Source organism: Lathamus discolor, chromosome 8, assembly GCF_037157495.1.
Source record: "Lathamus discolor isolate bLatDis1 chromosome 8, bLatDis1.hap1, whole genome shotgun sequence".
Taxonomy (NCBI): Eukaryota; Metazoa; Chordata; class Aves; order Psittaciformes; family Psittacidae; genus Lathamus; species Lathamus discolor.
In genome coordinates, this window is record NC_088891.1 from 3,604,844 (window position 1) to 3,632,208 (window position 27,365).

At 48.0% G+C, this 27,365-nt stretch overlaps 3 protein-coding genes across 6 annotated transcripts in view; all 3 read left to right on the forward strand.

Annotated features, from left to right (window-relative positions):
• The window catches only part of PCSK6 (proprotein convertase subtilisin/kexin type 6), a 35,828-nt gene extending 29,669 nt beyond the window's left edge, over window positions 1-6,159 (forward strand). Inside the window, exons 17-21 of the mRNA XM_065688291.1 lie at window positions 168-255; window positions 1,345-1,436; window positions 2,627-2,756; window positions 3,958-4,070; window positions 4,495-6,159. Of these exons, the coding sequence (XP_065544363.1) occupies window positions 168-255; window positions 1,345-1,436; window positions 2,627-2,756; window positions 3,958-4,070; window positions 4,495-4,592 (521 nt within the window). The 3' untranslated portion in view covers window positions 4,593-6,159. The remainder of the gene's footprint in view (window positions 1-167; window positions 256-1,344; window positions 1,437-2,626; window positions 2,757-3,957; window positions 4,071-4,494) is intronic.
• Window positions 6,160-9,122: 2,963 nt separating this feature from the next.
• On the forward strand, window positions 9,123-15,021 carry SNRPA1 (small nuclear ribonucleoprotein polypeptide A'). Its single transcript, XM_065688586.1, has 9 exons — window positions 9,123-9,365; window positions 9,967-10,114; window positions 10,644-10,722; window positions 11,104-11,150; window positions 11,877-11,979; window positions 12,478-12,557; window positions 13,708-13,783; window positions 14,190-14,283; window positions 14,858-15,021. The coding sequence occupies exons 1-9, from the start codon at window positions 9,284-9,286 to the stop codon at window positions 14,914-14,916; spliced, it is 768 nt and encodes a 255-aa protein (XP_065544658.1). The 5' UTR covers window positions 9,123-9,283; the 3' UTR covers window positions 14,917-15,021.
• A 234-nt stretch (window positions 15,022-15,255) lies between these two features.
• On the forward strand, window positions 15,256-21,304 carry SELENOS (selenoprotein S). Of its 4 annotated transcripts, none has more exons than XR_010614578.1 (7): window positions 15,256-15,353; window positions 15,478-15,612; window positions 17,206-17,312; window positions 18,149-18,238; window positions 18,340-18,418; window positions 18,513-18,618; window positions 20,355-20,443. XR_010614578.1 is itself a non-coding variant. In XM_065688371.1 (7 exons), exons 1-6 carry the CDS (start codon window positions 15,281-15,283, stop codon window positions 18,563-18,565), a joined length of 537 nt encoding a protein of 178 aa, XP_065544443.1. In that variant the 5' UTR covers window positions 15,256-15,280; the 3' UTR covers window positions 18,566-18,602; window positions 20,355-20,414. The 4 variants fall into 4 exon arrangements, 3 of the variants coding, with proteins under 3 accessions (XP_065544443.1, XP_065544441.1, XP_065544442.1); XM_065688371.1 differs by having other exon boundaries at window positions 18,513-18,602; window positions 20,355-20,414; XM_065688369.1 differs by lacking the exon at window positions 18,513-18,618 and having other exon boundaries at window positions 20,355-21,304.
• Window positions 21,305-27,365: the final 6,061 nt, after the last annotated feature.

Sequence of the window (27,365 nt, forward strand, 5' to 3'; positions counted from 1 at the left end):
AATGACAGATAAGGTCATGGGCTATAGCGGGGACCCGTTGTGGGGGTTGTGGCTCTCTGCCCTGGGGACCTGGCGCTGGGGTGCAGTGGGGCTTTGCAGCTCCAGCCGCTGCCTGCAAATCACTGCCCGGGTTTTATTCTCCCCGTCTCGCTTTTGTTTTTTGAAAGGTCAGAAACGCTGTCTGAAATGTCATCAAAGCTGTAAAAAATGCGTCGGCGAAGCAGACAAATGCACTGCATGCAAAGAAGGATTCAGGTAACAGACCAGCAAGGGAGGCGTTTGTACCTGCAGCATCGATATCTGCTTGGGAGAACCGATGGGAAATTAGAGTTAGTTCAAGACCCAAGATCCTGCTTCCATGGTACTGCAGCGGTGACGTGGAGTGCTGGAGGTCTGGGGATTTAAAGGGGGTGATTCATGTCCCTTCTGTAGCTGGAAAGGGTGATTTAGATTTCATTTCCTCTCCTCCAGCTCTTGCCAGGGTGGTGGGTGAGTGCTGCGGGCTCAGACGTGCTCATCCAAACCTAGTGACCTGCGGCCCTGGCGCTGCAGCATCTGAACTGGGGAGCAAAAAGCAATGAGAATGTTTATACTGTATGTGATGAAGTGCAAGTTTCCTCCCAGATGTACCTGTTGAGTGGGGCTACGATAGGGTATGGCTCCTATACCATAGGATATATGGCTCCTGCGGGATGCAGAGCCCAGCAGTGCCGGCGGCAGTATCAGCATTGGGAAGAAGCTGTTTCCATCCCCAAGTGTGTGTGGAAGCATGATCCCCTAGCAGGAGGGATCTTCAGGGGAAGAATCTCACACTTAAGACCCCTTTAGGGGCTGTAAGTGAGCCAGAGCCGTGGTGCAGCAGCAGGGCTCTCTCAGACAAAGAAATTGCCACTGCCAAAAGATTATCTACTCCCTCAGAGGAGCAGAAGTGGCCGCACTTGTCAGACAGAATCCGCCGGCGCTTGCTTTTTATTGTCCAATATCCTTTTAAGCCAGGACTTCAAATCATCCCTGCCACAGTGAAGCGGCACTGGCCCAGCCAATTTCCTTTCATTCCAGGGAGCCTCATGGTGCAAAAAGGTCTTTGGGAGAGCCTGGCTGGCTGCCCACGGGAAAAAAATAGCTTTATTTCCTCCTGGATACTTAACTAAGGAAGCTGCAGCCGTCCTTTTGGTCGAGGCAGGACTTTAACTCCTCCTGAAGCACTGGCTGGCTTTGTGATGCTCCTGCGCTGCGGGCTGAGGCTGCTGTAGGCACTGGGGGATGTGGAGATGGGGATGGGCTGAGTTGAGGCTCCAGAGCCTGCAGCTGTGGGTGCCAATGTCCTTTCTGCTTCCCCTGCAGCCTGGCAGGAGAGAGCTGTGTGCCGGAGTGCCAGCCCAGCATGTACCTCAGCCGGGAGCCCCGGCGGTGCGAGACCTGCCCTGCCAGCACAGGTACATCCTTCCCCCCTCCGCATCCTCCAAACCCTCGTGCATCAAGAGGTGGTACCCACCATACTGAGCCAAGGCAGAGCATGCCAGAGGGGAAGCAATCCCGGCTCTCCAGCACATCCCGCTGGGAATATGCTCATACAGGAAAGGCTTTTAGGGAGTTTTCACGTTTTTATTGGAGCCATTCTTTATTTCCTGATCCCTCTGAAGCCAGGTGCTTCAGTTTAATAAGATTGCGGGGAGGCTGTAAAACAGAGTGATGGAAGATGGCTTCGCAGTGTAAAAATGTCACGGAGCTGAGGTGTGTTATCCCATGGGAATGGGCTGCCCACTGCTGCTTCCCCCTGCTGCCCGCTCGGCGTTCCCTTTAAATCCTGCCTTTTTCACTTCTTGAAAGTCTAATTATTTTCCATTGTTAATGTTTGCATCTGCTCTCGAAATCATCATAGATCTGATGATAATATGATCTCCAGACAATTCATGTTCAGTGGCGTGAATCTCTTCTATCATACATGGGCAATTTCCTAAGACTGAATCCAAAATATTTATTGATCTTGTTGGCAGGCGTGGAAAAGAACGGGCTCTTAATCCCTTAAGAAAATTACTTCCCTTCTAATTCTTATTCCAGTCAGTGTAAATGTACTTCGCCACAATTATTTTTCAAGCCTTTTCTTGTCTCCTTTTCCTGCATCACCATTTCTCATGCCTGGTGTGTGGAAAGCCTCTAATAATACCACCTCCATCACTGGGGTTTGCTGTCCAGCCACAATATACCGGCGTCAGTGGGGCCCTCTGCTTTCCCAGCTCTTTTCCTGAGCCCTTCCCTCCTTCAGCCCAATTTAGCATCTCTTTTTCCTTGTATTACTCTGAATGGGGTGGGAAAGTCAAACCGGTGCACACGTGGGAGCGGTGGCTGATGGTCCAGAAGGGATTTTGATGTGATGTCCACAGCCAAGCCCCTATGGCCAGCTCTTGGCTCTACAGAATGCTGGGCTTTTTGAGGGTTGGAAGCTGAGTTTTTCGAGGTGGAAGCTGGGGTTTTTGGGGTGGGAGCCAAGCAGGACTCTGGTGGCACAACAAGCAGCTTATAGACTCCCGGGCAATAGCAGGGCAGAGATGGTGTCTCCATCTCATGTGGGGCACTGTCTCCAAAATGACCCCATGTGCCATCTGCCCTATCCCCTGTCCTGCAGGGCCGGGTGAGGAGGACTGTGCACCCTGCACCCCCGAAACCTCTACAACCCACTGGCGCTGTGTCCCTGCCTGCCGTGAGGGCTTCTACCCCGCTGACAGCCATGGGCTGCCCAACAAAGTCTGCAAGAGGTAGGTACCACCCTGACCATGACCAGAACAAAGCTGGGATCGATGGGGATCCCTGGGAGAGATGCTGGAAAAACCAATGCTAAAAGCAGCTCACAGCTGGAGCTGTTTGGTGGGGGAATTAAAGTAGGGATGAGGCAGCCAGGGCAGCCGTGGGGCTGGACCCCACACACCCCTGCCCTATGGATTTAAGAGCAGCAAAGCTGCACGCTCCCCCGCTGGAGCCAGCCAGCCAAGATGGCTTAGGGCTACAGTGGAAGGGGCTCAGCCCCAGCTGCAGGCTCTTTGGAGGAGGTGTGGGAGGAATGGTAATGTTTAGGTAAATATTCCAGCTTTCAATCAAACCTGCTCCGCTCGCCCGCGGCCGTGGTGGAGGAGCTGCACCCGCTCCCCGGCCCAGCACGGGGCTGTGTGCGGGAGGTGGGAGATGCTGGGAGGCAGCAATTTGCTCCCACTCTCCGGCACTGTGCGCTTTAAGTGGGGAGTGGGAGTGGAGTCAGCCTCATTGAAGCGAACATGAAAGGGAAGGATTAAAGGTCACTCGGGAACACACAATGCAGTCCCTGCCTGCACAGGGTTTCGCTCAGCAGGGCTGGCTCCCCAGCAGGGAGAAACAAGGGACCAGCATCCGTTCCCAGGGATTTTGGGTACACTGTCCCCAGGCAGAAAGGCTGGGCTCTCTTCCCTGAAGAAATGGATTGGAGTAGCACAGGTTCCCCTCACAGCCCTTTTTCTAACTGGGATTGCTGGGAGAGGTGTGTGTCCCACTGACCCTTCCCAGCAGACAAGTGCTGTTGGGATGTCACTGTTACTAGGCATCGAGCTGGCACCATGAGCCCATTTTTCCTGGGGCTTTGATAACCTTTGATAAGCTTTGAAGCTTTTTCAAGCTTCAGATTCACCATTTACCCAGAGAAGCTGTGGCTGCCCAATCCCTGGCAGTGCTCAAGGCCAGGCTGGACACAGGGGCTTGGAGCAAGCTGCTCCAGTGGAAGGGGTCCCTGCCTGTGGCAGGGGTTGGAGCTGGATGAGCTTTAGGGTCCCTTCCAGCCAAAACCAGTCTGGGATTCTGTGATTTTCCACACCCTCTGGTTCAGTCTGGATGTCGCCGCGCCAGCAGACGTGTTCTGGCTGCCAGCCCGTTTGGGATGGCTGGGATGGGTGGTGGTGCTGGTTCAGATCACAGCAGAGCCTCCATCCCCAGGTGCGATGACCACTGCTCAGCCTGCGAGGGCTCCAGCGGAAACTGCCTCAAGTGTAAAGAAGGTTTCAGCCTCCTCGGTGGCTCCTGTGTAACAAATGAAACCTGTACCAATGGTAAGTAGCTGTGGCAGAACCGCCGGCACCGTAATGCTTCCCCGGCAGCAAACCCAAGGGGTTTGGGGGATTCCCTTCACAGTGTAAAGCTGAAAGCACTGGAGCTCCTGGGCTTGCTGGGGCACGGCTGTGGTGGGCAGGCAGCTTACCTGGCAGAGCTACTGGATATCTGCCTGTTGCTCAAACACATCCAAGCGTCTGTGTTCGTTATAGTTTAGTCCTGGGGCAAATTCTCCCACTCGCTGCAAAGCTGCTTTATGCCTTCATTAAAATCACGCGAAAGCTGCATTTTAAAAGCCACTCTTTTTCGATTCTCTCTCCTCCAACACTGGAACAAATTGCACCGCCCGTTACGTGCAATGTTTGTTTATTTAGGATGTTAATCTGCTCTCATTTTCTCTTGTTCCTCGCCTCGGCCTCCCAGCTGACAAGACTTTCTGTGAGATGGTGAAATCAAACAAGCTCTGTGAAAAGAAGCTGTTTGTGCAGTTCTGCTGTCAGACGTGTCTTATGGCCGGGTAAAGTTCAGCGCCTGCATCCATCCAGGACTTCCACCAGCGGCCAGCCCAGTTTTGCCAAATGTTTAGGACAAAAGTTTATTTTTTCAGCTTTGGGAGAGTTTACATGGTGCTGTCAAGCATCCGCTCGTAAGTTTGATAGCTTTAATATCACTGTCAGCGCGTTTCTATAGCAATATGGTAAGCTGAGATTGGATCGTACCCGGAATGAGCAAGTCCTGAAAGGCAGCAGACAAGCGGTGATATTAATACTCTCAAACACTCCTCGTGAGCAGGGACCAATCCATGTACACACGCTTGGTTCTTTGCAGAGATCCTACTGATGTGCCCGCTGCAAGCGGCTGGCGGGAGCCCTCGCTGCAAAGGATGCAGGACTTGACACCTCTGCGAAGAAAGCGCCGGTCCTGGCTCGGTGTTTGGTACCCTGCCCTGCTAGGTGATGGCTGAGCTAAACCCGCATTGCAAACGGCCGTGCTCTGTACATAGGTATAACGATGAATTAGGTGGTTCCGGAGCGGTGCCCCACCGCCCGCTCCGGTGCTCCTGTTCGGATTTGGTCGGTAGCTGGTTTTCTCTCTGGCCATGGCAATAACTGGAGATTTGAGGACCAAAGCGAGAGCTGATCCATGTGGCTCTGCAGGCATTGTCGGCCCAGTGCATCCACAGGGCTTTGCTGTGTAGGCAACTGAAGGCCGGCAAGCCCCTTGTGCCTACAGGGAGTCTTGGGGACTTCAGGGGGTTCATCCATCCACATGGAACAGCCTGTGGGGGTCACAGCCTTACCACAAAATGTATTTCCCTCCTGGAATTGCTAGGAATCCCTGATTAATTCAGTTCTGGAATGAGCTAGATCCTCCCTCTATATGAGGTGGTGTCCCAGTTCATCTCCTGGCATTTTATGTCATGATCCTTCCCCTGTTTCACTGGGTTCACCACTCTCTCTTACACAAAATCCTCCTGTTTTTACCTGGGTATCAGTTTCCAAAAGAGACATTCCAGGGATCCGGCCAGGAAACTCTTTTAATTCTACAAACGCCTTCCCCGAAACAAACCTTTTCATGCTCTCTCCTAACAGTAACATGGTGTTTATGTATAATTGTGTTTAAAATACCCTTGGCTATGTTGTTTTACAGATTTTTAAAAAATAACTTATACAATCCTTGGTTTTCCTCCGTGGACTGTTTTTTATATGGGATTGGGGAATCTTTCTGTGTCCTACGTCCTTCTCTCGGACCCTGCAGAGCCACTCTTTGCACCAGATGTATGTAAACACTCTTTCCTATGCTGCATGTTCTGATTGTCATTGTTAATAGTCTGAACGAGTTAAACCTTTTGCCAATGAAATTTGCAGCAGGAATTGTCACCGGCTCCTCATGGAGCCGGGATAATCCCTGCTTGGTTTCGGATGCAATGACACGAGCCCTGTCTGGGCTTGCCCGCTAGAGCTTACCTCAGCCAGGTGAAGAGGGGCAGAGCCACACCGCCACCGGTCCTCACCTGCCTGGACCAGACCCAAAGATGGAGCTTTGGTGAACTGACCTTTAAGTTAATAAACTATTGATCTCCCCTGACCAATGGATCTGTGCTTTTTCCAAACGCACACAGCTGCCATCCCAGCCAGTGATGCCCCGCATGTCTTTATTGTGCTGGACAAGGCAGCTGTCTTGGCTGGAGCTCCTTGTCACCCCAGAGCACCTGCGGGAGAAACGGCTCAGGAACAGACAAGCTGCATCTGCAGAACCCTCCCTTTTGTTCCCATAAAGGTCTTTTTACCTTCAGAGGAAACTTCTATCCCACATACCTGCCCCGTGCCAGGCAGGGCTGGCATCGCTGGTGCACCCAGGGCTGTCTGGCCGGGGTTCAGGGCTGTGCTCAGGCACAGCTGTGTGTATTCTCTGGCTGTGGGGGATCCCAGATGAACTGGTGGGAGGGCTTGCTGCCCTTTCCCACCTGCACAAGGAGCATCCTGCAGTGCCCCACCACTGCTGGGGGCTGCAGGGCCACTGTCCCCCTTCAGCTGGTGGGGAAAGGAGAGGGGCCGCTGGTGCACTGGGGAGCGGAGGGAGCTGTGGAGCCTTTTGTTTGTTGTGTTGGTTTTGCAATGTTTAATCATGGGCCAGGTGCCCAGGGTAGTGCTGGGATACCTGAAACAGAGCTTTTTCAGTGTGGAAAAAAAGGGAAAGAATGGAATATTCCCATGAGGGGATGCGCTTTCTCAGAGCTGGGCTGCTCTTGGGCTCCTGCATCTTAAGGTCTTCACATTTATCAAATGATAAATGTGAGTTAATCAGATGATTTATCACATCCAGTGATTCTTGCTGTTGCTCAAGGATTCCCCTGGCCGTCTCGGGCCAAACCAGAGGTCAGAACTGGGGTAAAGTGCTCCTGGCTTCTGCCCCTTGGGTTGTAAAATGACAACTTATTTCATTTCTGTTGCTGTGTCACAGTCAAAAGCCAGGAGCCATGAGTACTGCATCAGCTCTGCTCACTGTGGCCTCCTGCTAAATACTGCTCACTGGTATATTTAGATGTACTGAACTGCTAAAAAAGAAACATGTTTACCCTTGCATCCTTGGCGTAACTCAAAATACACGCTGGGTGAAGCAGTGCAATTTAAGATGACCAGTCCCCAGCAGTCCCAGCCTTGCCCTGTTTTCTGCTGCCCTCCAGCCTGCCGGGAAAGAGACACCAATTCTACATCAACACCAGCTTCCAGCGTTTCCCTCAGGAATCATTCCTGGAAAGTAATAAAATTCAGATTATTTATTCAAGCTATTGCATGCTTGCTTGGAGCTATTAAAGTCCCTCTGACACTGGTACGCGCAGAGGATCAAAGTGGCTGCTGTGTCTTCAAGATAAACGCGTACTTAGGCAATTTGTTAAAGCCCATTGCTCTGCTGTCTCCTGGCACCAAAGCCAGATCTGTAATAGCTGTTTTCTGGAAGCCCTCAGTGCAGCCTGACTCCTGGATCGCTGTTTGCCTGTGAGGTTGCATCCAGGACCACCTGCTTTTCACAGTTCACACCTTAAAAAGCATTACTTTAGCTTTCCATTCAAAGAAAGGGCTTTTAAGAGCGTGTGTACAGCATCCAAGAGCAAGAACCTGTCTGCTCTCAAATACAATGCTATGATGACTGTAGAGCTGAGGCATACAGACGTATTGTGCTAAGGGAGACAGGTCTGGGCATTATATGGCCTTGTCAGAAGCAGGACCTGCCTTCCAGGAGGCTGAAGAAGGTCTCTTTTAGTGACTGTCTGAAATGACAAAAGACTCTATCACCGCATGATTCCTGAGTCAGGTAAAACAGTGCCGCTGGTGACTTTGCTTATGACAGCTCTTTCTCCTTGCTCTCTCCTAACTGTGTTTAAACAAGCACAGATGTCATAAAAACCTGTCTCCGTGCTTCCATATACAGCTTTGGAGAGGGCGTTTTGCAAGTAGGGAGCACAGGAGCTGCCTGACCCCAGCTGACACCTCCGCAGGGATCATCCGGCACAACAGAGCCAGCTCTGACGCTGCAATCCCGGGGAATGAGCCAGGAGTCCCTCTCGGGGTGATGCTGCAAGATGCTCCCAAAGGAAAACCATGAGCCATCCCTGTGCCGTGCCAAACGTGTCGGCAGCGCTTAACCTACTATCACATCCTCTGGGTTCACCGAAACGTCATGGCTCATGGAAAATACCCTTCCCTCGACAGCGGAGGATGCAGAAACCATCCATCCCGCCTCGGCTTGCTGGGGGGGGCTGGAGCGGTGTCCTCCAGGGCTGCAGAAGTGGCTTGGTGACATCCATCAGGCGATGGTTGGGACCGGAGAGGGGGGGCGATTTCTTCCTTTAGCCTGTATCACCCTCCAGCCACCAGCCGAGCCCTGTCAACCAGCCTCGGCCACAGCAGCCCAACGCTGGCAATGGGCAGGCTGAGACCTCAGCTCTTCCTTGCTGCTCTCCGCATTCCTGAAGCCGCAGAGGGGATGCAGAGACACTTGAAAGCGCTCTTTGTCTCGCAGGGAAAGGATGAATACCCTTCAGAGCGTCTCTGAAACGAGGAATAGACGTGGAAGAGCCAGAGCAACTGTCTTAATGCTGCAGGGCAAAGCGTTTACGGGCAACCCCATGCCCAGGAGCGAAGGCTGAGCTCCTGCTTGGATGCAGGAGCTGCGGGAAGCTGCCCTGGCTGCATAGCATGGAGGGAGGGAGCAGCGTGTGCCGGTACAAGCACAGGCCCACAGCTAAAGCACACACAGCCCAAAGCAGAGCAGCCTCCCCGCTGCCAGCCCCGGCCCCAAGCAGGCTCCGGGGTGCCGGGGCCTCGCCTTGGGGCCGCTTCCTCGGAGGGCAGAGCCGTGCGCAGGCCGCCGGGTCCCCCTGCTGACGAGCGGCCTGCACTGCGGCGGGGCCGCTCCCCCGCTCCCCTCTGGGGGGCACGGCCTCTGCCTGCCCGGCCCCGGGGGCCAGCGGGGAGCCGCGGCTGTCCCAGGGGCGAACCCACCGCGGCCCCGGCACTGGGGACCGGAGGAGCCGGCGGGCAGCGGGGCGGCGCTCGGCTCGGGGTTCGGGGCTCGGCGCTCGGCTGCTCGGCGCTCGGCTGCTCGGCCTGGCCAGGCGCGGCTCGGCGCTCGGCGGGTTGTCCTGGTACGGTGCGGTGCGGTGCGGTGTGGCCGGGCCCGGCGGTGAGGAGCGGCGGAGGCCGGCGCGATGGTGAAGCTGACGGCGGAGCTGATCGAGCAGGCGGCGCAGTACACCAATGCCGTGCGCGACCGCGAGCTCGACCTGCGCGGTGAGCGGGGCGGCGGGGCCCCGGCCGGGGGACAGCGGGGCTTCAGGCGTGGGCCGGGCGGAGAGGCCTAGGCCGGGGCTTGGCGGGGGGGGGGGGGTGTCTGCGGTGAGGCCTAGTGGGCCTGTGGGTATCCTGTGGGAGGGTTTGGGGTCTTCAGCAGGACGGGGAAAGCCGGGAGGAGGTTGTTGGAGGGGTCTGCAGTGGCCGGAGGGGAGTGGGGAAGGGGGGAGTTAAAGAGGCTCCAGTGTCAGGGGCACCTGGAGGGGCCGGAATGGAAGGGAATTTGGGGCAGTGTGGGGTTAACGTGCGGTGGTCGGGGTGGGACACCCGGGGTGCGTGCCCGGGAGGTGGGTTTGGGCTGTGGGGTTGCAAGGCCGGAGGGGAGGTGTCTGTGGAGGGGGAGGAAGAGGGGTGCTGTGAAAAGGCTGTGGGGGCTGTTGGGTCTGAGAGGGAGGGCTTGCTCTGTGAGTGATGCGGAGGAGCCGTTGCAGAGATGCTCTGACTGCCTGCATCCTCAGTCTGCCCACGTAAGTGTGCTCTGCCTCTTTGTTCTGCTCCCCTTTGGGCACCGTCTGAGCTCTGCCTTGCACCCTTCCCTCAGGCTATAAAATCCCTGTTATTGAGAACTTGGGTGCCACTCTGGACCAATTTGATGCAATTGATTTCTCTGACAATGAGATCCGGAAGCTGGATGGGTTCCCTCTGTTGAGGAGGCTGAAAACTCTTCTGATGAATAACAATAGGATTTGGTAAGTGGTTGTATTTTGGCCCGATGGGGCCCTGAGGGAGAGGAAAATCCTCTTTGGGAGAGTGTTTGTGCATCTTTCAGTGCTGGGTACCTGTAGAAGTGTTTGGTTTATGGAAAAAAATCTGCACTGTATAGCAGAGATGTATAGAGAACTGTGTAGGCTGTCTTTGATTTTCCTGCCTCACTCGGTGCGAAAGTCAGTCTTTGTTTTTCACACAGGACAATGAGATGCAGAGTTTGGAATCTGGCTGGAACTTTGGATTTCAGTAGTCAGTCCCCATAAAGACAAAAACCAGGGATATGTGCAACGGGTGAATGGAAATCTGCTATTGCATCTAGCACTCTTTCAGCAATGGCTGGTATTTATTGCCAGCTGTATTAGTAAAAGTGTAGTGGATGCCCAAACTCCTGCCAGCGTTGGACTGGGTTGTTTTACATGGGAATCCTCTTTGTTATCATATTTCTGTGTGTCTTTTCACCGTTGCTCATTTCTGGCCTAAGTTAAACCTTTGTTTTTTGTTCTTCTTTAGTCGCATTGGTGAAAACCTTGAGCAGGCTCTGCCCTGCCTGACAGAGCTCATTCTCACCAACAACAACATTGCTGAACTGGTAAGTTATTGGTGCAGGATAAATTGAACCAAGCTTAAAGTCTGTGTTTGTCATCTTTCCTATTAACCTTTTTCCTGAGAGTAGTGTCACATTCTTCTGGCATAGTTGGCTCTTTTTCTTTAGAGTAATGCCATATGGTATTGGTAGTAGTTAATGTTGTACGTATTGTAATGTGCATGATTTGCAGCATGCAATGGAACAGCAGTCACAAAGACTTAGTGGATTTCCCGTTAAGCTAATTGCAGTAATCCTAATTAGTAACAATTACTAATTCTAATTGGTCATAAAAATAGATGTGAGTTCAGGAACTTTGTTTTCAAATCAGATTTTGATCATTCACTAACGGGACTTATGATTTCGTACTGTGTTCTCATTACATAGGGTGAACTGGATCCGTTGTCAACTATTAAATCATTGACGTACCTGAGGTATGTGATCTTGCAAAGACAAGCTGCTCTTTCCCTGCTGTTCGAACTCTGCAGCTGGCCTGGCTCTTTGCTTTGCTCTGAAATGTTCTCCTTTTTAAGAGCTGTGACAGAGCCTTTATGCCTAAAAGTTAAATTGGTAAAGGTTTCCACTACACTTCAGAAATACCTGGTATTTAATGGGTGAAGCTTTCTGTTGCTGACAGACAATTGGACGAATGAGATGGAACATCTCTATAAACCAGTATGTTGAGCAGTGAAGTAAACTTAACCTTCAAAAACCTAAAAACTAAAGGTTAAAACTGTTACAAAATACTTTAAAATACATGTGAACAATGACATTTTCAGTAATGTCACATTTGGTGTGAGGGACAAAGGTAAAAACAATTAGTTTGGTGATTTTACTAGTTCATCAGTGTCCAGGTAAGAATGGTGATGGTTTAGAGTTCTTTTGTTTGGGTTGTTTTGGGTTTTATGTATATGTGTGTGTGTACATATATATCTCTCTTTTCAGGTTGTTCTTTATGTTCAGTAAAATCAACTTAATTGATGAAGTGCAAGTTTTTACCATAGTTTTCATAATATCAAAGAACACTGTTACTAGGCTTATTTAATGGTGTTGCGGGAGGTACATGGATGTATTTTAAGTATATTAATGTATTTCGGTGTAAGTGTATTTTCACATATGTTATATTAAGAACCTCTCTGTAACCTCTATTGACTTTGTAGCATTTTAAGGAACCCTGTAACAAATAAGAAGCATTACAGATTATATGTCATCCACAAAGTTCCCCAGGTCAGAGTGCTGGATTTTCAGAAAGTGAGACTCAAAGTAAGTCTTTGCTGCCAGCACAAGATGAATGCCTTTTGTTTCTTGTTGCATGCTTCAAAATTCAGCAGTAACAATAAGCTTTTTGCTGTAGTTGTAAATTTAATTGAAACGATGTATCATAAGTAGCTCTAAAAACATGCTCTTTTTCTGTCACGGTTTCATTCTGTTAAGTATATAGTCTGTTTAATGATGTTAAGTTTTACTAGCTTTGTTTAGTCTGATTCTTTTCTGGCCCTTTGGTGTTGGTAGAAAGACTGGAGAAAGAGGCCCTTTGCTCTTTGCTCTCAGTCAAGATGTGTGTGGGAAAGAGTTCTTACTAGGCTGATACGTCTGGAGTCTGAGTGTTTGGGCAGTGTTTATGTGCTTGTTCTTCCATCTGGTCTCCACGTACCAATGTTGACTGATGAAGATGAGCCAAAGAGTCTTTCTTTGCAAAGACAGAAGCTTTGCAAACTGCAGTGTTCCTAAATTAACTTTGTGTGTGTGGTATCGCTGTAGGAGCGACAGGAGGCAGAGAAAATGTTCAAGGGCAAACGGGGTGCACAGCTTGCAAAGGATATTGCCAGGAGAGGAAAAACGTAAGATAAAAAACCAATTTACACTGGCATCCTCCTTCAGAAACACCACGTTCTCTGTGTGGTGTGAGGCACTAAACTGAAACACCAGCTGCTAGTGGGATGCTTCAAAAGCTTTGCTTGCCAGAAGTGCCTTGTCCAAGCATCCCGGGTTTTGGATGGTGGTGAATACGTCTCAGAAGTATGTTTGAAAGATGTATTTGGTCAGGGTGCCTTGATTTAAGTCAACAAGCAGGAAATATTAATTTGCCTTTTTTCCCCCCTAGATGATTGCTATAATTCCATTTTTTTTCTTTTGCTAGGGAATATCAACTGCTGTAGTCAGGAGAGTAAATGCAGATGAAAGTCTCCAATTAAACTGTTACAACTACATGTTTAATGAGTTTAATTATTAAGTGGTACAACATGTTTTGTTTCTTTACCTATATGGAAATCAGAATCTGGATTGTGTATGGCCACAGCATTTCCAGATCCATAATTAAAGATACCTTGAATGTATTTAGCATTTAAAACTATAGTAGATGGACTCGAGCTCTGGTTTATGAGTTCTAGTCTGGGATAGTTTTAGAACAAGTAGATGATTCAACTAAATAGCTCAATAAACATAAAGAGCATCTCTAGCTGCAGAGGAGGCTGCAGCCTGGGCTGGGTCAGCACTTGGGGAATTCCTTCCCGCTGATCAACCAGTAGCATCCAGTTTTGCATACTACAGGTTTTTCTTTTGAGTGCTAAGATTACATCCAGTCTAGTGTTTCATACAGGCTGGTGTAATACCATATTAGACATACGAGAGCAGGAAACCCAGTTCCAGTAACTCTTTATTTATCCACCCTGCTTTTGAAATGGCAACAGCCCACCTGAGTGTTCAACAACATCCAAATCAAACAGCTTTTGTCAGCTGCTTGATATCTAAAGTTAAGGCCTGCCTCTCTATAAGAGATTAAAAGGTTTGGGGGGAGTGGTGGGGGGGGAATGGGACAGCGAGGACAGGCTGCTGGTGTTTCTGAAGGAGGCAATTCTTCACTGTATCAGTTTGTTAACAAAGATAAGATACTACACTTGATTGACTGAAACGCTTCCAAACCTAGTCTGGAAGTTAAGAGAAGCGCGTGGCCTTCAAAAGGTGTAACAAGGCTTTATTTTTCCTTGGAAGCTTCATCCCAGGCGCTGCTCTGCACTTTGACAAAAAGAAAACTGGGCCCTCCCCAGGGGACGTTGAAGCAATTAAGGTAAATCTGTCAGGACAGCACACATGGATCCAAATGGAACAAAGGTTTCCTCCTCGAAAGCCCTGCTTCTGTTCACACAAACAGCGTGGTGTGGCCTGACTTTGGTTTAGGCCACTTTTCTGTCATTTTTCTTCTGTTAGGATATACCTGTTCTTTTGAGAACTTAAATGAAATGTTCCTCTGAGCTTGGAGTTGTCTCAGGACAAAGCAGCTTATTTAGTAAGAGTGGAGTTATTTTGAGTGGGGTCTTTGTCATTTGCAGAATTTTCTAGAACTAGAACTTTGCAGAACTTTCTATAGAAGCTTAGCATCACTTCACTGGGGAAAAAACATTGTTCTCAGGTTTCTTCTAAACAGACTGACACTGTGTGTGGAGATTCATTGGGTTCTTTTGTCTGTTTTTCAGACTGCTATAGCAAATGCCACGACTTTGGCTGAAGTGGAGCGGCTGAAAGGCATGCTGCAGGCTGGTCAGATTCCCGGCAGAGAACGAAAACCAGGTCACTTTATACTTTTTTCTGTTTCCCAAACAGAATCTACCTCTTTTTCTTCCTTCCTGATGTTTTATGTGAGCTCAGGAGGGAGTTATGTTGGAAAGGCCAGACAGTTGAAAAGAACTGTTTAAACTGAGTGTAAGTTCATCATCAGAATGACTGGACCGCATCCATAGGGCTGTGTCTGCCTGGCCTCTGGAGCGCAGCTCTGGGCTGTTAGCTGGACTGCTTGAGAGCAAGGTGCTGAACATCAGCCCTGAGCCTTCCCTGAGGAACTGAATCCCAGCAGGTCATCCCAGTGATTTAACAGACAACATTAATTGCAGAGCCTGTCTGGACCGAGCGTGTGTGCCTCAGATGAGGGTACAGGAGTGTGTCTCAGAGGGTTCTGCATGGACAAATCTTAACCACAGCCTGGCAATGCCATGTTAGTGCTACGCAGATTCTGCTCACGGGGCTGGTTTTACGGGTTCACGTTATTAGTGCCCCTCACAGGCGGTGGAAGTCAACATCCTTACCCTGGGGGAAGGGAAAGGCACGTTTGCAGTAGCCCCCCTAACCCTGCGCCGTGTCCTTCCAGGCCCGGCGGAGGACGCCGAGGAGGAAATGGAAGAGGATACGGTTCCCAATGGATCCTAGGCCCCGCCTGGCCGCGCTCCGGCGCTTCTCCTTGCGGGGGCTCAGCCCGGCCCCGCCCGTGTCCCCGCGCGTTTCGGCGTTCAATAAATGAGCGTTTCCGTTTGCTCCCCGTGTGCGGCGTCGTGTGTGCGGAGCCCTCCCTGCGCACCCCGATTGGCTCCTAGCTCCCTTCCCCTCTTCTCTCATTGGCCGGCATAGCCATGATATCACCTTTATTCTCCTTCCCATTGGTCCACGAGGGGAAGCTTCGTGTCGTGGTTGGTTCTCCAACCCCGACGTGGCGGGGGACGAGGAGGGCGGTGATTGGCGGGCGGGGCGGCTCCCGGACGTGAGGCGGCGGCGGCGGCGGCGGCGGCGGCTGGGGATGGATGCGGGGGGCGCCGGTGGCGGCCCCGGTGCGGTGGGGCTGGGGGGGATCGAGCTCCTGCAGCACACGGGTGAGGCCCGGGGGGCGAGGGGAGCGCAGCGGGGCCCGCCGGGGCGGCCTCCCGCTGCTGTCCTGCGGGCTGGGTGGGCTCGTTCCCCGCGGCCTGCGCTCACCGGCGGCCTGTTCCCTCACAGCCGGCTCGCTGCTGTCCAGCTATGGCTGGTACATCCTCCTGGCCGCTGCCGCCCTCTACGTCCTCTTCCAGAAGCTGTCCCAGCCCCTGGCTGCCCGGTGGAGCGGGCGGCAGGGAGCGGCTGCCGCAGCGATGGGTGAGTAGGGGCGATGCGGGGGTCTCCTGGGGGGGGTGTGTGGCAGCTGACCGGGTCTGTCACCCAGCCTGTAGTTAATAGCGAGTAGCTGTAGTTTGGAGAGGTTTTAATGGTGGTCGAGACTCGGGATAACAGTTTAAGCCCACAGAGGCAGAGATTGTGTTACTGCATTGATCCCCGGGCAGAGGTTGGGCCAGGAGGTGTCTTTTTCAGAGGCCGTCAGGGACGGATTGTGTCCCGAAGGAAAGTGGTTGGGGGTGAAGGAGCAGAACAAGGGTTTAGCTGGTCATTGATTATGCAGGAGATGAGGGAATGGTGGTTAAAATTAGCTGTGGTCAGCTACCAAATAATAGCCTTGCCAGACAAAACCAGAACATCCAAATCGAAACACTGGGGGAGAAATCTTTTGACTAATATTACTTTTTTTATCAAATTCGTCGTCTGTTATGGCTGCCCCATCCCTGGCAGTGCTCAAGGCCAGGTTGGACACAGGCGCTTGGAGCAAGCTGCTCCAGTGGAAGGGGTCCCTGCCTGTGGCAAGGGGTTGGAACTGGATGAGCTTTAGGGTCCCTTCCAGCCCAGACCGTTCTGTGATTCTATGATCTCTCTCCTTTCAGTTATTCCTTCCCAGTTCCTGCTCCAGCAGGATTGTGTGCATTTGGGGTGTAACTGCCTCTCATCCGTGTTATCTTCCTAAGTGTGGCACGTGCTGTAAATCTGACGCAGTCGTGGTCCTGCCTCATTTGGAGCCTCGCTGCTGTAAAGCACAGGCTGTACTTAGGGATCAGCCAAACAATAAGTGCTTCGTACCAATTCCTTTGGCAGTACATGGGCCCAGAAAATAGTACTTATGTGCCCTTACCCTCCTGATGCTCTTTCATAATGCCAGTTAAATCTTTATTTAATTGCCAAAGCTGCCTCTAGAATTACTGAACATACTGACATTTCTTTCACATGTGCAGCACCGGATGGTAGCAAACATGTAAAGAGACAAATGTGGACTTCCAAAGACCACTGAAGAGAAGTGGTGACTCAGTGTAGGTTTTGTGAGACTGCCAGTTTTCTCTTGAGATACGTGTGCTATTTGTAAGTAATTCCTCTGCTGATGGAGCATGTTAAACCTGCCACTGCTTCGCTGCTGTAATGGGACAAGCTGGACCAATTGGCAGGAGGAGGAGGAGGAGTGGATGTGGGCAGGTTGCCCCATGCTTCTGCGTAAAAGAAGTTCTCTGGGTAAACACAGAATCTCTGCAAAGCTTGGGTGCTGTTGCTCAAGTTGTCTCAAACAAATCCTTCAGAAATAGAAGCAAGTATCCCAGAAGTGTGAATTTTAGTTTTTCATGGGGTTGTTAACATAGGTGTCCTTATTCATTAAAATCCCATTAAAGTAATTGCTGTAAAATATTAAAATGTTATGCGGTTTAAATCAGCACATAAATTACTATCAAAGATCAGCTGGAAACTGAACTTCAGCTGTGATTTTCTGCTACCAGCTCCAGGGAGAGATGTGAACCTTTCTTTATTACAAATCTTTGAGGAGACCATCTACCATTTGTATTGAATAGCTTTGCAAACTCTTTCCCACTCTCCTAGATGCTGACATGGTGGTGAGAAGGCAGGAAGCTCTGGCAGCAGCTCGCCTCAGGATGCAGGAGGAGTTGAACGCACAAGCAGAAAGATACAAAGAAAGACAAAGACAGGTAACAGGAGAGTGTTTCTTTCTTTAATTCATAAATTTGCCATCAAGGGCTTTGCTGTTGCTGGAGAATGGCTTACTCCACACTAGGTACCAGAATAATAGGAGACTCATTCTCTGCTGGAATGGGAGTGCTGGGTTTTTACCCCTTTCTTTACCTGGAACCCTTTGATACAGTTCAATCCACAAAGCAGCAATGGGCAGTAGGTACCAGGATGGTATCACTTCCACAAGCACATCCCTATATGCTGTGCTGACCTGATGTCTTGATGCTCTTTATTAATTAGAATGATTGATACATGTAGTACTTTGCTCTTTCCTGAAGTATTTAACCTCTGTGGCACTTGCTTTACTGCAAGTAATTGTGCCTGTGGGACACTGTGGGCCTGATCTTTATTTTTTAACAGGTAAACCCCCCATGGCAGGGGGGTTGGAACTAGATGATCTTGAGGTCCTTTCCAATCCTAACTATTCTATGATTCTAAATTTATGATTACAGAAACTTAGTACTAGGCACAAAAAATGTCTGGAGGGGATTTACTGGTGTTTAGGTTAACTGTACTGCTGCAGACATGCTTTTTCTGTTCCTAATGGCAAATAGAAGTTCTTAGAAATGTAGGTTATCACTGCTGTAATTTAATGGTTGGAATTTCAGCTTGAGAAAATGAGGAATAGCATACTGCTATTTGGGGTAGCATAGAAAAGCAGATGTGAATCAGCATAGCTGTAATGTTACTCATCAATCCCAGCCCTTGGGTTTTGTTGTAGCTGTTTCTGTAGCGCTGGTGATTCCATTAGTTCTGAAATCTTAGTCTTGCGTATCCTGGATTTGTTCCTTAGCTTGAAGAAGAGAAGCGAAGGCAGAAAATAGCGATGTGGGAAAGCATGCAAGAAGGAAAAAGCTATAAAGGAAACCTGAAACTGAATCAGGTAATAACTATGTTAATCAGGTTACAGTTATGCATATGTGATTAGATGAGCTGATACTCACAGTGGTTAAATTCCAAGTAACTTTTTGCTTTCGTGAACAGCAAGAAGTAGAATCTGGTGCCTCCACCTCATCAGCAGTCCCGAGATCTAAACCGACCAAAAGGCCCTTGCGAGAAGGTGGTAAGTGTGAAAGCCTTAAGACACGGTGAGCTTGAAACAGAGCATTTTCCAGCTGCTGACATAGTCATCATACATATTTTTTTTCTTCTTCAAGGAGGAAACAAAATGTGCCTTGCAGATGAGGACTTTAATCAGTGCAGAACCTAGCAGGAAGTTTCTGTGGTGCTTTTCCCCCTGGAAAACGGTGTTTCAGTTTGCTTGTAAATGCTTCTGCCACAATTTACTGAGATTTTTGTCGCTCCGAATTAGAGATTCTTACAATAATTCTGGGATCCCTTCCCCATTATTGTAAAAGTCAGATAATTCACAATCTGGTCTGTCTTTCAGCCATCTGTATTACTGACTGGATGTAGGAAGAGGGTATTTTATTTTGTATTATGTAGGTTTTGGAAGATGAAAGACTATTATTCAAAATGTGACCTTTTTTATCAGGTATCACAGTAATGATCTATTGAATCTATGAATACATCTGAAATTCTGCCGGTGTATAAACTTTTACCAGCTCTCACAAGCCACCAGAGGATCTTATCATTAAACTCACTGTCAACTGTTGAAATCATCTTGATTGGTGAACTGCTTTCCGTGGCCCCCACTAGGATCACTGCTATGTGATGGCTGTGATCTTTGTCTCCTCTCAGCCTGTGCCGTACCTGCAAGTGCTAATTTGGGTGTAATATTTTAATGATGATTTTCCATATTTGGGGGGAGGATCATCTAAATAAGCCTCAATCATATCAGACTGAAAGGGAAACCCATTTTGAGGGCAGTGCTGAGTAGGTCAGTCGATTAAATGCATGAAACCTGAAGATTCTTGATTAAAGATATTAAACCTCAATAATTGTGCAGTGCTGAAATTTCTGCTTTGAATATTTTTACTGACAGCTGATGACAAAATCTGGATGAACTGATCAGTTGATCCATTTTATGTTAATATGAGCTCAGTCTAATGTCTGATACTGTTAAATGTCTTTTACAGCTCTTGCATGGGATATTTAGCACTGTGGGGGATGCGAAGTGCCTGTAATGGCTGTGTGAAGAACCAAGATCAGGGCAGCTGGGTTGAGGCACATTTCGAGCTGCTCCCTGTCGTAGTTCCATCCTAAATCTCTGCTTAAGTAACAGATGATAGAATTAGAGGTCTCTGATCTTCTCATGAGGTAGATCAGCATGATGTGAGAGAACCACCTGCACTGCTCAGCTGCTGAATTAAGGTAGAAAGCAGAACTTGGCTAGTATGAGAAAAACTTCAAAGAGGGAGGTGATGCTTGAAGTTTCAGTGCACAGGTTGCTTTGAAACCTGCTTGGTTAGCAACACTACTAGGTTTTCGGTTGTCTTTTTCTTTGCCTTGTTCAGAACAAATTGAGGACATTGGCCAAGTTGTATCTTTCTGTATATGTACTCATAAAATGAAGCTGCCTATAGTTATGGCATTAGGATGCTCAACTAAAATATGTTTGTCTTACTGCATATACTTCCCTTTGCAAATCCTTGGAAGACATTTTACAGTAGTAATGGATTTACCTTTTGACCTTCAGAGTATTCCTTGCAGGACTGGAATAAAAGATTCTTTTAAGTCTTGGAGAACAGATGCACTCTTACAGAGTTTACTGTAGGACTTACTGCTCTGTTTATTCTGCAGAGCAGCTCTAAAGCTTTAGTGCAGGCTTAGAGAAATTAAATGGTAATTAATTTCAATTTAATTTAATCCAAATTGATCAAATGAAAACACAGGTGTTTTGGAATGGCTTTTACTGACAGCAGTACAAAAATAAACCGTCTCAAGTCCCTGCTTTCATTTTCCTTAAAATGCTGCCTATGTAGTAAGTATAAACAAGGTGCAAATAGATGTGAGGTTTATTTTTGGTGTTCCTTGTATGTTGGTGTAGGCCTGTTGAGGATGAATATTAATCCAATGAATTTCTCCTCTGTTTCTAGGCTATAACCCCCTGTCTGGAGAAGGAGGTGGGACTTGTTCCTGGAGACCAGGCCGGCGAGGCCCATCAGCAGGTGGATGAGGCTAACCTCCCTAGTGTCTCATGTCACTAGCAGGCTTGATCTTACCCACTGTCTAACTGCCTACAGTTTGCTTGTCACAGTGACTCCTTTGGGGCTGGGTTTAGTGCAGGTGTTAACATCAAAACAGATTTACACCATTTCCAAATAGTAATGCAGAAACTGATACCACACAAGAAAAATACCTGATCCTCTTAGAGAGGATGAAGAAAGAAACAGTTTTCCCTGCAGAGAAGAAGCGTTGTCTGCGGCCAGGGTGAATTGCCTGGGTTGAGAGCTGGGTTCTGTGGCTGGCGATCCAAAAGTCTGGCCTCAGGTAAATGTAATTGTCTACACTCTGTGAAATGGGGGTATTTACCACCCTCAGACATGTGTTACCAGATTTGCTCTGTTTGGCTAGAAGATACTTTAGAGGGGAAGGATGTTATCATTGGCAGATACCTTGGATTTTAGGTGGAGGGACTTTGAGGCAAAACATGAACTGACAAACGCCACAGACTTGCACCAAAGACCAGTTATTTACTGCAGAAGAGTCTCTGTGACAAGCTGCTTTCAATGATGTTTTCCTTATAAATGGTACACAAACCAGTGAGGATTACTGATGGTAGACAGCAGATGGGGGGGTTCTTGCTACCCTTTTTTTTTTTTTTATTATTATTATTTTATTTCAACTGCTTTGTAAAAACAAAACATTATTAAATATAATTGCAAACAAATGATAACTCTAGTACTTACAATCTTGTGGGTTTCTGCAGCATCGTTTTATGTAGGAGGCGCATGTTCTAGTGCAATAAATGTGTGTAAAGGAAGATGAGCGATTAAATGAAAGGATTTTCATTTGACTACCTCCATAAACAAAAGGTATTTTTTCAGCTGTTCTTTTTGTCTTTAAACAGGTTTGTTTTATTTGGGTGTTCTGTGTTCCAAATCATGATTTTTAGAAGAGTCACCTTCAGGTTAAGTCCAATTCAAGCTTTCCCAAGTTTAAAAAGCGAAACTCCTCGTTCTCTTCCTTACTTCCAGTGAGTGATTCTGTAGTTGGATCAACTGCATTACTGGTTGTTAAGCACTCCAGCTGTGTTTGAATCTAAATCAAGAAAGCATGTAACAAAGGCCTTGCTTGAATAGAGCAGATTTCTTCACAGACTACAAATATTCAAACACTGCAAGGTATTCAAAGCCAAGAAAGCCACAGATTGTGCCAAGAACTGTTGGTGTGGGCCACAAGGCTGCCTGTAGCTTTAGCAGTGCAGTGTCAGGGTTATACTGTGGGGACATAAAGAACTGACTTTGTACTACCTTTTGCTCTGAAGGTGTCTCAGGGTGGGAGCTGGTAGCCTGGCTGCACGGCTCCCCTGAACACCCCAGCTAAAGGCTGAGGTGCGCTCTTACCAGCTTGTGCAGCATAAAAGCTGAGTGTGGTTTGTGCTAGAGGGCCTCCGGGTAGTAGATGTGTCAAACTTGCAGGTGAGGGGCTATAAGGAGTGAGTATCTGGAGTGTGTGTGGTCTTCATCCTTCTGGTGCGTAGCCAGCACTGTGGAGAGAAAATAAAGCTAGATCTGGCCGTTGTAATTGAGCTTCCCAAACATCCCATCCCCTTGATATGCAAAACACGCAATGCAACAGACAAGGAAAATCCAGGCTGGCTTTGATACAGAATGGAATAGTTCCTGGCAGCATATGACAAGTGTCTCAGTGTCTGATTACTGCTATTGAGCTTGTATATAGGCATTAAAATATGTATCTATTTCATTAGCATAGCTTAGGGCTGCTTCAACACTTGTTTCTAAATACTTAGGCTTGGAGTATTTGTGTTCATCCGACAGTGTAAGTGCCAACTTTTGACTATGCTGTTTATACATATCAGATACTGCTCTGTATGTCAGATGAGCTGTGATTTTCTCTTGACTGTAGATGTAAGTAATCCGTTACTAGTGAATTTTAAAGTTGCCAGCTAATGAAATGGAAAGGCAAAGAACATTTTGCTTTAGGCCCATGAAGTGTGCATGTTCAGGTGTGTGTGTGGAAGATGAAGTGAGAAGGCTGCTAATGTTCCTACAGAAACTAGATTTTGTTTCCTGGCTTCCGGGTGTTTTGGTATGTAAACTGAAATTTCCACTGTTGTAACATATCCTGGTGTGTGTAACTTCATTTTAATGTTTAACAAGCAAAATAGATGGGGAAGGCTATTTTCAAGATCTGAAGGTTCTCCATCAGTAGGACTAAGTTGTTATCTTTCTCATGCCTCTGGGGAACATTTTCCCCTTGCGCTGGGGAAACAAGCAACAGACTGAGATGTCTGCAGCAAAACAACTGGGGGAGGTTGTTGTCTTAAGCAGAATTCCTTCTGTGGATAAAATGGTGAGGACGGGTTGATTTAATTCAGTAAAGACATTTGAAGAAATAAATAAGTAGGTCTGAACTGAGCATATGCTAATCTTTCTCTGTGTCTCAAGACTTGCTTTGGGCTGGGACTGAGAATATGGATTTTTGCCCAGTACTAAGATTTATTAAGAAACATCCAGTGTGAATGAAGTGATTTACGTATTTTGGGAAACTTCAGCCTTCCCTCTCCCTTAATTCTTGTATTTTAATCCTCAGGTACCTAAGTTTTTCTTCATCAGACACTTCTAAGCCATTGAACAGAGTGGGAGGAAGAACCTCAGAAGGGATTTTCCTATGACTTCAAATAGAAAGCTTTCCCTTGACCACAAATAACTATGGAGACGTGGTTGCTTGTTGCTTTCTAGCTTGAGAGTGAAGCATGCAGAAGGCATGAGGTGAAAGTGAGCTATTTAATGAGCCCATTGTTCCTACTTTGCTATGAATTCCCAAGAACTTGACTTACGAAAGGTCATATTGGAAAGCCTTCAGGAGATTCCCCCCACCACACAGAGCAGTTACACAAGAAGCCTCTTAACTCTAGTGATGCACATGTTCTGAAAACATCTTCATCTGGAAGAAGCCAGCTAACAAACTTAGAGTTAATGCAGTGCTGTTGAACTGCCATATATTTTTGCTTAACCACTAAAGAATAATCTAGTTGGGGTACTGAAAAATCCTAGATGAAGCAAGTGTTCAGAGGCACAAAAGAGTCCTGAAACATTAGTTGTTGGAGAAATGCAGTTCAGTGTTTTTCATTGCCTTTTGGATGATTTATATATGGGAGGAAGGAAGTTTTTGGTCTTCTTTAAGTTGCAGATGAGGTCTGGTTTATGCATAATTCTCTTCATCAGGAGATACTGAGCACTGGAATGAAAACTGAACAAAAACCCCACGTTACTCTCGTAAAATTTATTTGGCTTTATTCGTGCCTTTCAAAACCATTGTGAAATGAGGGAAAGCTTTTACAAGTGCTCCTGCATACTTCGTCGTGGCAAAAAGAGTATGTTTCTTATGCTGGAAAGTTTTAATAACCAACAACAGGAGACGGAGTTGGGAGTGAGGGCAGCTGGGGAGTGTGTCAGCAGAGCTGTTCCAGGTGCTCCAGGATTAATCAAAGCTCCAGTGTTAATCAGAGATGAATGTGAATGAGAGTGCTAATTACCCCATTTCTGCAAGGCACTGCTCTCCTTGAAGAGACTGAATGCAGGTGTGAAACGTTAGTACCACTGTGTTTTAAGCAGTTCGGTGCTATTTTGACTCAAAACTCCAGGAATTTGGGTGCTCTGCAGCTGCTCTGTGCCAGTCTGGTTTCCTTCTTAGACGAGGCTGATGCTCAGTGCAGGTGTTTAGATTGGGTTTTTTTTTCTCTTGGGTTTTGTGTCTTTTCCCCTCCCTAGGAGGTGACTAAGGAGAGATTAAGTATTCAGATTGCTCTGAACGAGGGTGGCATCCAGCATGAGTTTTCCCTGTGCTATACTAGCAGTGCTACAGTCCGTGGCTGCGTTTAAACCATCCTAACATCATCCTTCATGCCTCCTGTGCTCAGCAAAACAGTTCCCATCTCTGGGAGTTGTGCTTTCCCAAGCCTGGCTGCACATCAGCACGCATGTCTGCATCAGGTCCACACTTGGATGAGTTTTACTCTTGTGCAGGCTAACACAGTGACACCTTTTGACGGATTGGGTTAGTCGAGAGCGGGGCACAGCGTGTTTCTGTCCACGCTATCACAGAACACTGAAACTAGATATAAAGCTGGTCTAGACTTGGATGGGCTGACGACTTGTTCCTTCTTTTCTTCCCCCCTTTTGGAATGAAGGCTTAGCTTTTGGAACAGCTCTGCAACCACAAAGGAAAAGCATACGGCTGCTGGCTGGGTGGTGTCCTGGCCCGGTTGCACCATTGTAGCTGATTCTGTGTGAGCTTCCAAGCCAGCTGTTCCAAGCCTGACACACACCCTGCCCATATTCCCAGCTCTGCAGCCAGCAACTTCAAAAACCTCCATCAGTTCTTATGAAGCAGCCAATGGCTGCAGTGGAATCGGTCTCCTTGGCTCAGCTCTGGTGGTGAACATAGGTTTTCATTGCAGATTTCTGTTGTGTAAAGTACTGCCAGTGCAAAGCAAGATCTCCACTGATAAATTAACAATGTAATTCCTCTTTCCGTGTCTACCATAGTTTACTAATCAAGATTCTTTTTATGTGCTGCTTATGAGGCTCAGCTTCAGAACTGGTGCAGTGGGTAACATTAATATAGGGATGGCAATGAAAAGAACTGAGAAAGTTCTATTTAAAGAGAACAGAAGGAAAATGGATATACTGAAATACTTCCTGGCTGTTCAATCTAGTTCTAGTGCTCTGTTGTGTGCATTAAAATGAGGAGTTACTTTCAGGTTAGCCTAAAAAACATGCTTTCAAAAGAAACAGACCCAAAGCTGGCCCTTAAAACTTTACTTCTTCACATATTGGAGGGGGTAATGTTCAGTGTAAATTGGCCTGACTGCTTCTTGGGTAATGTAATACAGCAGCTACCAGTGCTGAGAGGGGTTACAGGGACAGGATAAGGGGAAATGGCTTTAACCTGACAGAGGGGAGACTGAGATGAGCTCTTAGGCAGAAGCTCTTCCCTGTGAGGGTGCTGAGGCGCTGGCACAGGGTGCCCAGAGAAGCTGTGGCTGCCCCATCCCTGGCAATGCTCAAGGCCAGGTTGGACACAGGGGCTTGGAGCAAGCTGCTCCAGTGGAAGGGGTCCCTGCCCGTGGCAGGGGTTGGAGCTGGATGAGCTTTAAGGTCCCTTCCAACACAAACCAGTCTGGTATGAATTGCCACTCCATGAGCTGTTCAGTTCATAGCTATGCTGCATCCTCACACTTGCTTTTTATACACACATTCTAGACTCTTCCAGTGGTGTTTGACACTGGTGTGGGGGTAGCACGTTAAAAACACATCACCTTCGCCTCTGTGACACAAAGCTCCAGCGCCTTTCATGCACCATGGCCGTGTTGCTACCACCTCCCAGCCGGTGGGAGCAAGAGCTGTGTGGGGAGCAGGAGGGTTTTCCATCGCCTCCAAAGGCCTAAACGGAGCTCCTTGGCTGGGAAGAGCAGAGGAGAGCCAGGGCCTGGCGCCTGCACTGCGGGGCCGGGCCGGGGGATGGCAATGTTGGTCTGGCTTTACAGCAAGAGCGAACGGTGGCAGCTCAGCGTGGTTTTGTCGCTTGAACGGGCGTCGTCTGAGCGATTCAGAGGGGAAAGGCTGGGACTGGTCAGTGGCAGGACCAGAGGAGGGGAAATGCTGGAGCTGGGGAAGGAGTTTCTGTATCATTTGGGAAAATGCAACGGAGCTGGAAATACTGTGACAGGGAGAAATGCTGCTGGTTGCCCAGCTAGATTTTTTCCACCGTGAGTCTGTTACCTTGAATATATGAAGTATGCTCATTTTCCAGTGCCTGGGTAGTTCTTACAGTATCAGGTTAAGTACTGGAACATTCATAATTAAAGCTTCTGGAACACTTGGGAAGTAGTTCACTTCTGTAACTATTACTTTAAAAGACGCTAAAGAATGTCTATTGTAGAAGGCACATCCTGTGTTAGAGTGGGCTCGTCACCGTGGAAAAAGTGGAAAGCAAAACCAATGGGAAAGAGAAGCTGTTATAATGCAGGATATACCTGCCCTCTATAATGTAGAGTCTCCTATTTGGACTAAACTTTTCTTTTGGTTTTAAGCTTCTTTATTCCAAAAGGCTGACACCTTTTCCATGCAGACACAAACCAGCTCAAAAAGCTGCTCCACGGACTTGGCTTTTTTATCTTTGAAAAATAGGATTACTGTGTTGTTAATCTGATTATGAATCTAAACGGTGTGGGCCTGTCGAGTGGGCTCTGTCTGGCTGGTCTGGGTGCTAATCTCACCAGAGTGACTGGGATGGGAGCATGGAGACAGAGCACACACGATGTGCATCCTCTTCAGATAAGCCTTCAGAATATTTCCTCAAGCAGGCCCACGTAGGAAAGAAACCATGCTGTGTAAAATGCTTTTATACTTGTATACAGTGTTATATGAACAAAATACCGTGCCTTTTAATATATGATAGCCATAGTACATAGTGTTAATTATTTTCTAAGAGATGTACTAATAGGAGGAGGCACTTAAATGTGATTATGCAGTATGACCTTTCTCTGCCAACCAGATTAAGGACATACTCTAGGGGTAATGCCAAGGTTATAACTCAGCTGGAAGAACTAAGCCATCCTCTTCCCTTTTCTCCCCGCTTTTGTTCCTACAGTGGAAACAGCAGCTGCTCTATGTGAGAACAGATGAGGAGGCATTTGCCCACCTAACACTTTGGAACGTGAGTTTGGCACAATGAATGGACTAAAGCGAGGCACTTTGATGTGCTCAGGGAGGTTGTGTGAGGATCACAATGTTCCTGGGTGCCACCCCATTTTACAGCTTGATGTCTCAGCTGTATAGCTGGCGTGATCTCATCCGGCAGCAGTGTGAACACTGAACATGCCTTCAATGCCGGGTTGAATCCTGGCTCCTAGAAAG